The 10,620-nt window shown below is 32.7% G+C and overlaps 1 protein-coding gene across 2 annotated transcripts; it reads right to left on the minus strand.

Annotated features, from left to right (window-relative positions):
- Positions 1 to 1,218: 1,218 nt before the first annotated feature.
- Positions 1,219 to 10,112, minus strand: LOC105799043 (uncharacterized). 2 transcript variants are annotated; one of them, XM_012629372.2, is made up of 13 exons: positions 9,613 to 10,110; positions 8,509 to 8,670; positions 7,418 to 7,630; positions 7,259 to 7,348; positions 7,018 to 7,134; positions 6,223 to 6,495; positions 5,937 to 6,093; positions 5,165 to 5,242; positions 4,602 to 4,702; positions 4,069 to 4,239; positions 3,368 to 3,442; positions 2,588 to 2,695; positions 1,219 to 1,716 (listed from the first exon to the last, which is right to left on the minus strand). In XM_012629372.2, exons 1-13 carry the CDS (start codon positions 10,018 to 10,020, stop codon positions 1,378 to 1,380), a joined length of 2,292 nt encoding a protein of 763 aa, XP_012484826.1. In that variant the 5' UTR covers positions 10,021 to 10,110; the 3' UTR covers positions 1,219 to 1,377. The 2 variants fall into 2 exon arrangements, with proteins under 2 accessions (XP_012484826.1, XP_052476786.1); XM_052620826.1 differs by lacking the exon at positions 3,368 to 3,442 and having other exon boundaries at positions 9,613 to 10,112.
- Positions 10,113 to 10,620: the final 508 nt, after the last annotated feature.

Raw genomic sequence — 10,620 nt, forward strand, 5'->3', positions numbered from 1 at the left:
TGGGCTCACAAGTTAGTGCATTAGCCATCAGTAAAAGTACCACGAAACTTATTATACTTTAGATTGCATTATAATCACTTCACTAAAAATGGACAAATTAATCCTTATACGTTAGATGAGTGAGCAAAACAACTCTTCTGTTAAAATTTGATGTCATATAAGGTATACTAACAAATTTATCCCTCAATTTTTACACATTTATTCAGTTTGATCCCTACTCTTTTATTGGAAATAAATTAGAAAAGTTTGAAACTAACAATGCTAAAGGGTAAAATGAATCAATTAAGACCTTTTAAAATTTAAACATTATTAAATATATAAATTTTAAAATTATAAGATTTTATTAAATAATAATAATGCCGACCCAGTAAAAGAGTAGGCTCAATTTAAAAAAAAACATTGTAACCAATAGATTTTAATGAGTGGATATTGTTATTTTTAATAAAATTTTAAAATTATAAAATTTTTATTGCTTTATTTATAAATTTTTTATAATTTTAATGATAATTTTAAATTTTAAAAACACAAAATTAAAATTACCAAATTAAAATACATAGACTAAATCCACAAATTTTCAAAAGTATAGAGAATAATATTAGAATTTAACCCATATATATAATATTACACCATTTGTTACTAGCCTTAGAATAGGATATGATCCCCACAAGCTTATTAGATATCGTCTAAATCAATCAGTTGACAATTTTATTCAGAAAGGGTACCTAACAGACTAAAAATACAAGGAATTCAGAACTCTCTAGAACCATAACCCGGAGCATAATGTACCAAATGTCACATGGTCGTATATGTAAGATTATGTTTGTAAGCTTACTATCAAGTATTAACAGTATGATTTGCAACATATACAATGCACACATACATATAAGATAATCATAACATTAATATTTTCATACCCTCAGTGTTTTCATCTTTCAAGACATTTTCGACCAACAATTAGTAGAAAGTATTGCTAGAAACAAGAACAGAGTTCATAACAGCAATTGATACACTCACACATATGGTTACCAGTTAATACCCTTAGAATAGGATTTGATACCAATTGTCATAATCCAGACTACCTTATTAGATATTGTCTAATTCGATCAATTCACAATTTTATTCGAAAAGGTACTTAACAGACTGAAAAGAAAAGGGATTCATAACTCTTCTCTAGAACCATAACACGGTGCATAATGTACCAAATGTCCCATTGTCGTATATGCAAGACTAATAATATTAAGCTTACTATTAACAGTATGATTTGCAACATATACATGCATACATACATATAAGATAATCATAACATTAATATTTTCATATCCTCAGTGTTTTCATCTTTCAAGACATTTTCAACTAACCGTTAGTGGAGAGTATTTGCTAGAAACATTCACAGAGTTCATAACAGCAATTGATACACTCACAGCAAGCAAGAGCAGTGCAGAGTTGTGTAAGAACGATGTAGCATTGATTATTCATGTATGATAATGTCTGGATGCAGCACATGCAACAGCATCGATCAAGCACTAAGCTGAAACAGTTTGTAGCTGCATTAACCAAAATCTCTGCACCTTCGGGTGACTTTGGTTCATTGGCTCCGGGTGGGATGTTCTTAGCTGTTGCAGTCAAGTTACCAAAGCCCACACCTAGACATCCTAGGGAAACTAGCTTCTGGGTTTTTGAATCTCCCTTTTTTGGTAGGCTTATTTTGTTGAATATCTGGTTCAGTTTACAGAAACTAAGTTAATGAACATACTTGGATTCATTTTTTTCACCTCAAATATATATGCATGTACGTAAAAAAATGAAATACCAACTTTATCATTTATCCTGCCTATACCTTACTCATATAGTCATATTCAGACGTGGGAATGGTATAGAGATTATAACCTTGCTAGAATCCTCTAAATACGTTGAAACAGGAAATAAAAAGAACTGAAAATGTCCCTGTTAAACACATACCTATATTCAACATATCTATGCATGAGTAGCATGCCTCTTCCCTATTCTTCGTATATTTGAAATTTAATTCCTCTTTTTTTATTTCTAAGAATTTAGTCCCTCTACGTTTAAGATTTTAAAATGCAAGTTCAATTGTTAACACTATTAAAATTCTTTTGTTAAATTCAGGTCGATTACAAAGTCTCTTTTTTGTTCCATGACTACGAGTGAAATTTTTTTATGTCAAAATGTCGCACAAAAAATTTAACCGATAAAACCCGAATTTTTAAATTCTAAAAGTAGGGACTAAATTCCAAAAAATGGGAAAAGTAAAGGGGCGCATATTTTAACCTAGAACGTTTTCAATTATTGAAAAACCACAGCCAAAACTTCCAAAATCTTATGTCATCTAGAATGATTGATGGTAGAAGTAAGTATTAACTTGTCAGATCAAAAGAAAATTCCAATGAAAGGAAAAGAGATCGAAGTAAGATCTAAAGAAAATCTTAACGAAAGAATATAATTGATGGAAGAAGGGTTAATGGAAATCGGACTGAATTCTGATACAGGGCAAGTGTTTCAAACAAACTCTCAAGTTCTTTCATGTGATTAGGGGATGCTGAAACTGCATTAAAAAATAAATACATACCTCCTGTAGTAGCATCGGTTCTGGCACTTTCTTCTCACTATCAGTCTGAAGCAGAATCAGGCAAGTATACTCAGATGGAAAACTAGTTTGCAGACTTATTTTGGCGACCTGTAATAGAAATAACTTCAAATTATGGTGCTCGAACTTGGAATGGGTATTAGCTCAAGGACATAGTCAGATTTTTCAAGTTATTCCTTATGTTTGGAGGATCTTTGGAGGTTATCCTTAGACCCATGTAACGGATAGGAATGTCAGACATGGGTACTTTAAGAAAAATAAGATTCAAAACAACATAAGCTCGAAAATAATTAGATAATAACTAAAAATATCAACCAGAATGCAAGAAATGAGAGTTAAATAAAGCTTAAATAAGTAAATTACATGAATTCATCAGGGAGTGACTGTAGATCAGAACAACAAAATCCATCTAGGTTCATCATTAATTGCAGTCCAAACAAAAGGTTATAGGGACCAGCCATGATGTCAAACTAAGCTTAGACATGCCAAATAATTTCTAACTTGGAGGCAATGCTATGTTACTTGGACTCAAGTGTGAATGTCAGATTTGGAGTTTCTGATACAAGTATGTTCAATTTCTTCTAAGTTTTTTTGTTTTTCATACATTTGGAAGTTCTTGGAAGGTCATATCTCCATGTTAATGGTTAGATGAGTGTCAGACACTTGAGCGCCGAACACACATATTTTTAGAAAATGAAAAGTTAGAACAATGTTTGCCAGTAAGTTATTTAGGGACAAGCAGAGTTTCAGAAAGTGGCATACCTTATCCTCAAGCTCTTTACTCTTGGACAACCATGCATGACATGTAAGGATATCTATTTGCCTCCTTGTAAGTATCTATTAACAGACATAAGAATGAGAAAAAGAAGATGCATCAGCACCCAAACTTGTATCTCTGCATTTATTGATGAAAGTCAATGGCTAAATAAGGTCTCAATTGAAAGGTTGATCTTATAATTTTGAAGGTATTTTTCTAAAAGGGTATAAAAAATTTTGTGGGAGGCATGGACTTTCATTAGAAAATTAACACCATAGGTTCCCTACACAACAACGAGTGGAGCCACTTATATCATTCAGATTCGGATGCGAGTTTTAAACAAGGCATGTTCACATTGTAGAGTTTTTCATTTAAGGCCCGTATTCCTATAGCTATGTGCATATATGCATCAAACTCAGGGACACAATTACTACAAAAAGATGAAAAGTTGGAGTAACATGGGAAATCACATGCAGTGAAGTGCTTATGGGAAAACAATGCCTTAAGCAAAAAAAATGAACCGCAAGGCCCAAAATTGTTACATGCAGACCTCAATAGAACATGTAAGAACTGGCAGAGGCAAATGGAAATCAAAGCAGACATGTTACATATGTTTCTTTATGAGTTGAATCCTTGTGGAAATAAAATTGTCAAGTATAAATTCTGAAACTTCCAGTGGTATTAACTTCAGGAGTAGAAAATTTACCCTATCAAATGACATGTCTTTTGCATTTTGCACTTTCAAGTCCATTATAAATGTGCTCATATCTGCTAATCTTCCTTTAACTTTAATAGTGTCTGGAAAATCACCTTTGTATCTGCCCGACATAATCAAAGGACTTCCAAACGAGAGGTCTGGAATACGAGATGGAAACAACTGCAATACCACAAATGGTATTCTTACAGATATAGCTAGGAGGATAATATTTGGACAAGCATATAAAATAGACCACATAGCTATGTTACTCTAACAGTCGAACTCCATATGTACCCAATATGTATATGTTCAATTCCATTTTACAAAACTTTCAAGTATTTGAAGAGTTTAAGGAGGATCATATCCTCGTGCCCATTTTCATATATGCATCAGATATGATAACAGACATCGATACTTCAAGAAAAATGAAGTCAGAGCAACATTGCCTCATAGTAAAATCGACAGTCATACTGAGACAAATATATCACGTCTAAATACTTGACATAAAGGATGAGAAAATTTTATAAACAGCTCTGGTGTACCTCAAGAGAATCAAGATTTTCTGGAATGTTCATAGTTATATCAGCTAGTACAACTGAAGAAGCTGTAGTAAATAATCTCTCCATTCGCAATTCAATGTTATCTGGCCAATAATGGTGAAGTCAGAATAAATATTATTAGGACTGAGCAACAACAGCTTACAATACTACCTAGTACTGTATTAGTTTAGCATTGAGTTTCCCCATGTTTCCTTCCTATGTTACTCAAGCTTAAATGTAAGTGTCAGATTTGGGTATGCACTGGGTATACTCAAGTTTTTAAAAGTATTTCCATGTATTTGGAGGGTTTTGTGACCATGTCAGAAAATATGTCATATCAAACACCTGTTTCAAGAAAAATGATGAGTAGGGAAACATGGTTTCATGCTACTAGACTACAAATTAGATCATAGCAGCTTATTCAAAAACAATGAATAATAATATTTTGAATCTTGATAAAATTACAGCACAAAGTCATTCTTGAGGATGGTATCATTGAAAAAGAAAAAATAAGTACAAATATAAAAGATCTAAAAAGGAAAAGGAAGAATTAGAAGAAACCTAACCTGCATTGTAAGTGCAATCATAATGGCCTCTCCCAATTTGAGCCAACATTTGCAAGAAGTAATGGTTACAGTACAAACCTAGAAAAGTTTAAACACAAAAATAAGTAGCAATGACACAAGAATGAAACAGACAAACAAATGTTGCTCAGATGTGTCGATAGATTGTGTTGGTCGATGAACATGAAAGAGTTAGTGAAGATCATCAGCTGGTATTGACATCAAAAGTTCAGATTTTAGGTTTACCAATTGACCTTAGCCCAATGGCTGACAAAGGTATAAAAGAGGGTGTCAGTTGGTGTAGACTAAACAAGCAGAATGGAACTACTGAGCAATATTACTCAGACTCAACTGTGGGCGTTAGATAGGGTTATCATATTCAATTCTTTTTTCAAGTTTTTTCCTTGTATTTATAAAGTTCTTTGAAAGTCACACCTTATGTCTGAATATGGTTGGCACCAATATTTCGAAGAAAAAAAAATGACATTGGTGTCTATGGTTACTACACAATATGTTGGCCACACCAAGGATGCAGACTACAGCTGCAGAAATGCATCAAAAGGGCATGAATATACATAAATATATATATGTATGACATATTCAGTGCTTGGAGGAGGACATACAGTGTTCTTGTACATTTTTATAGAAACACGACTCCAGTTTTCAGAAAAGATTCATTTGTATGCAATGAGAAACCAAATCAACAGATAAAAACAATTGCAGCGAAAGCAGAAAGACAAAGAGGGAAATATGTCCCAAACACCTAAAACCTCACCAATGCCAAAAGTAAATATACGAGGAGAAACTGACCCTCCACTTGTCAAACAACCTTTCACAACATTGCAAATCTCCCTTTCATCTTCAACAGACCCATCAGTTATAAGGAAAACAAGAGGAATGGACTCACTAGTATCAGACAATAACTTCATTGCCTGCAATAACAAATGATAAAACCCTTCCATGTGTCAGTAAATAGTAAATGATCCAGTGATCAGAAAGCTAGAAGCTTAAAGCATTAACTCATAGAATTGATCAGTCGCTTAAATGCTGATAATTGATACCTGTTTAAGGGGCTGCATGATATTTGTACCACCATCTGTAGTTAAAATATTACTACTAAGCCACTGAGTTGCTTTTAAAATTGATCCATGAGTAGCCAGCACCATTGTTGGTGAGAATAAGTTACTCTCACTATTAAAAGTAATAATGTTAAAAGAATCTTGTGGATTGAGCTTAGAGAGTGATGCCAACAATGCATTCTTTACATTCTCAATTGGAAGTCCTTGCATGCTTTGACTTATGTCAACCACAAAAACCACTTCTCTTCTGAATACCTATCAGATACACCTCATGGTATAAGAATAGCCACGATCCAAAATACAAAATAAAAAAAATAAAAAAGAAGAAGAAGAAAGGAATCTTAAACAAGTATGTTAAGGATACTCCAGTTTAAAGCAACCTCAGAGATTAAAATGAAAAGAACCGTAGTTTAGCTTAGTTAGATCATGCAATCACGTGGTATCCTGTAGGCCTAGGATTCGAATCTCAGCATCTACAACTCCTTCCACTATCCCTAGGCTGCGAACTTCCAAACAAAAGAGAGAGAAAGGAAAAGAATCTACCATAATAAAAATCAGTATTGCTTGAATTAAATTTTTTTCAATATTGCTCTATATATGTTAGGCTGAAAGAGAATGCAACCTTCAGAGATGGATCTCCAGAAAAACCACATCTCTAGGCCCATATAAAAGGGGATAAAACTCCGAGAAAATGATGTTTTCATGACTGCTTTAAGAAAATGGAAAATAAAGAACTTTAAACCGTTGATAAGTGAAAGTTATTTATTTTTAACTAACCCTCCTGATCTGCTTATTTCCAGGGAAAAGATACAGGCAGAACATCTCCCTTTCATCAAAATCACGCAAGGCTGGAGATTGCAGGAGAACCCCACCAAAAAGGTCACTTGAAGTAACCTATAAAAATTGAAGCAATTAACATCACATATGCATCCTTGCAATGTTATATGACCCTAAACAATCCAAAATAACTTCAACTTAACAGTCAATTGAAGACTAATCAGTTGTCAAAAGATCTTACAGTATAAGCAAAATCAAGGTCGGAAGTTGACCATGCTGGCACTTCTGCTTCATATACAAAACTTAGTTTACGAACCTCCCGACTTAGTTCCTACAAAGTTATAATAAAATGTCATCTTTTGTATTGCAGAAGCCAGACATTGTTATGAAATTGTCATACCTTCAGAGGGTAGCTACTACATTGGATCATAAGTTCCGTTCCAGAGCCAGAATTAACATTCAATTGAATCTTTTCTCTCTTAGGGATCTTCTTTCCAACCGGAATGACATATGTCGGAAAACTAAAAGGTACAGTGAGGCAAAACTGACCATCCTTGTAGGGTAACTTTTGTGACCAACAGACTTTAATTGAAACATAAGATCCTCCCTCAACCTAACACATATTTAAAACGTATAACTGTTTGTGAAGATAATGATAATAGATACGCTATATCACCCAGATTCAGATGAATATAGGATACAATCATACAAATATATATGTACTAGGACCGTGCTCGTGCAGTAGGTTGTAACTTAATTTACAAAACTCATGTTGATGAGTTAAACCGAATTGGTTATCTGTCTATTAAATTTATCAATATAATTATATGTCATGTATATCCTTATCATATCGATCCATAATAATGTCTTTATTAATATATTTAACAGTATAAAAATAAATAGTTAGACATTTTATTTTACTCAAAACTTGACATATATGATTTACATGAATAGAATATGACAATGGAAGGTTAAAATATTAATCATACAAAAAAATTTATCAAGGTGTATAAAATTACTTGAATTTTACACCTATGTAAAGAGTTTCTCACCTCATTTTCAAATACATAATTATAATAAATATATAAATATTCCTATCCAAACCTAACCCAATTATTTAACTACCCAATTAAACCAACCCCCACTCATTACACAATAAATTTAATAAGCTCATTAGCCTAGACCAACACAATACCCAATTACCCATGCTCACTCAACCAATTAACCGATATAGTTGGTTATGAAGCCAAGATCGGTCTCAGTTAATTTTGCTTTGGTAATCGATTTTCTATTTTTTGGATTGAAGATCCAAAGTGTTGCATAACCTTAATATATACTGTATGAGTATAATTTTCTTTTTGAAATTTTTTCATATAATTAAATGATCATACCATATTCTTATACCTGAATATGTTAAAAACAACTTTAGCTAACATGATAAACACTAATAAGTTAAGAAAAATAACGAGAACAAAAAAAGAGAGTAATTACTTGTGGAATTCTGAAAGTATATATATGAGGGGTCAAGAAGAAACCATCTCCAGATTTGGCAACTTTTTCCATATCTTTAGAATCAGCTAATGTGACCCATTTTGAATTATAGGACAACTTCTCAGTCTCCGAGATGTTAACCTCAACACCTAGAATCGAACCCTGTTAGCCACATCATGTTTATCTTGAGAACCAAGAAACAGTGAAATGTTATATCAAATTAAAAAAGAAATTAAAAGAAAAAGAAAAGCAAGAACCCCAAATTTGGCATTATCTAATATCTAATGGTCCCCTGTAGAAAATGCATGAATCTACAGTCATCATATAATTTGTAGACATGAAAAGATCTGTGAATAGTTAAAAAGGCAATTGCTTTAAAAGTAGAAAATAAAATCCTAAATCGGTCCACATGAAGAATAAAAAGTTGAATTTAGTGTTAAAAATAGTTGAATTTTCAGTTTTGCCATTCCTTTTACAATTGACAACTAATAAACATTTTTAATACTAAACAAATATTAAAATATTTTTAAAAATGGGATCAGATGTCAAATTAAAAGGGTTCAACCGATCAATTGCACTAAAACATTTAAATAATAAATAAATAATAAACTAAATACTTAATAAAATACTTATTTAATTAAATAATACGATCTTTAATATAAATCTCAAATTCGAAACAATAATTTTTGTATAAAATAATTAAAATGAAAGATTATACTTTTGCTTTTGCTTTTTAATATTTTTCCCTAACAAACTCTCCACTTGTAAACATAAATATTAAGCTATTCAAAAGCAAAAATCACATTGTTCAACTTTAATTCTTCTTTTATATCATTGTCTAATCTCACCATTTCACGCTAAAAACTTTTTTGTTACTATTCAAAATATTACTAATAATCAGCTCGTTTTCCTTCAAAAAGAAAACAGCTCCTTTTTATAATTAAAAAAATTCAAGTGGCTTAAAGAATTGCTACTATATGTTCTTTTTTTGCTCCTTAAGAACTTAAAAACTCCGGTCACGGTGAAGGAGACAATTTATTTGAATTGAACTAAATTATTTATTTTCTTTTTTTTTTTGAAAAAAGTACTAATTAGTTTAGCTACCTGCTCTCCCATTGGAACAGCAACTCGGCAATCACATCTCCGACCGGCCATTATACAGTGCACGCGCCACGCGCCGCTAGCTGTAACGAACGCAGTATCCATCCAACAGTCCACCTCCATGGAAACCTCGTGCATGTGTAACGGAATCAACGCCGGCGGTTCGCACCTACCGTGCACGTACGGCTGGTAGCTAGGTACGTCCGGATTGTCCACCACAGAAGGCTCGGAAACCACCGCATACGCCATAACCGCTGTCGGAAGATAACAACTCTCCGTCGACGATAAAGACCTCGACATTAACGCCGGCGTCGGCGAAGCTCCTTTGCCGTAGTATATTCGCTTTGATAGCATAAGTCCGCATGACACCGACGACGAGAACTCGTCGGCGATTACGCTTTTTTCGGCCATTATAGTGAATGAAATGAATATGCTAGTTCAGTAAAAGATTTTTTTTTTTTTTTGAAATGCAGTTATTTATTATAAGAAGTGAAGATAGAAGAAGTGAAGATGGAAGAAGGAGCTTTATGGAACCTAAGTATATATTGCCACGTGGGAAGTGGCGGCTGTTTATGAGGTGTAGTAATGCACCTCTACAGTAAGTGTACTCTAAGTTTTTATAAAACCCAATAACGTCTTGCCACGTAAGGGTGGATTAATTTTATTTTTGGTTCTTAAAACTAAATCCCAGAAACATTATCTATTGAATATTAGCTAGGGATAAAGTAACATTGTAGCCCCTGAATTTGGCGTCTTTTCTACTTTGGTCCTTTAATTCTTTTAGTTCACATTAGTGTTGAAATTTGATAAATTTTCTCAATTTAGTCCCTAAACTTGGATTATGTTAAGGTATGATGATGTAAGACTTTGATATTGCACCACATCATCACTTTATAATTTTTAACTTCTTTAAAAATGTTTTATTAATATTTTCTGTATTTTTTAATTTTTTATTTTTTCAAGTTAATATTTTATTAAAGTTACGAATTTGAGACTAATTTTAATAAAAAA

Source organism: Gossypium raimondii, chromosome 9 (assembly GCF_025698545.1).
Source record: "Gossypium raimondii isolate GPD5lz chromosome 9, ASM2569854v1, whole genome shotgun sequence".
Taxonomy (NCBI): Eukaryota; Viridiplantae; Streptophyta; class Magnoliopsida; order Malvales; family Malvaceae; genus Gossypium; species Gossypium raimondii.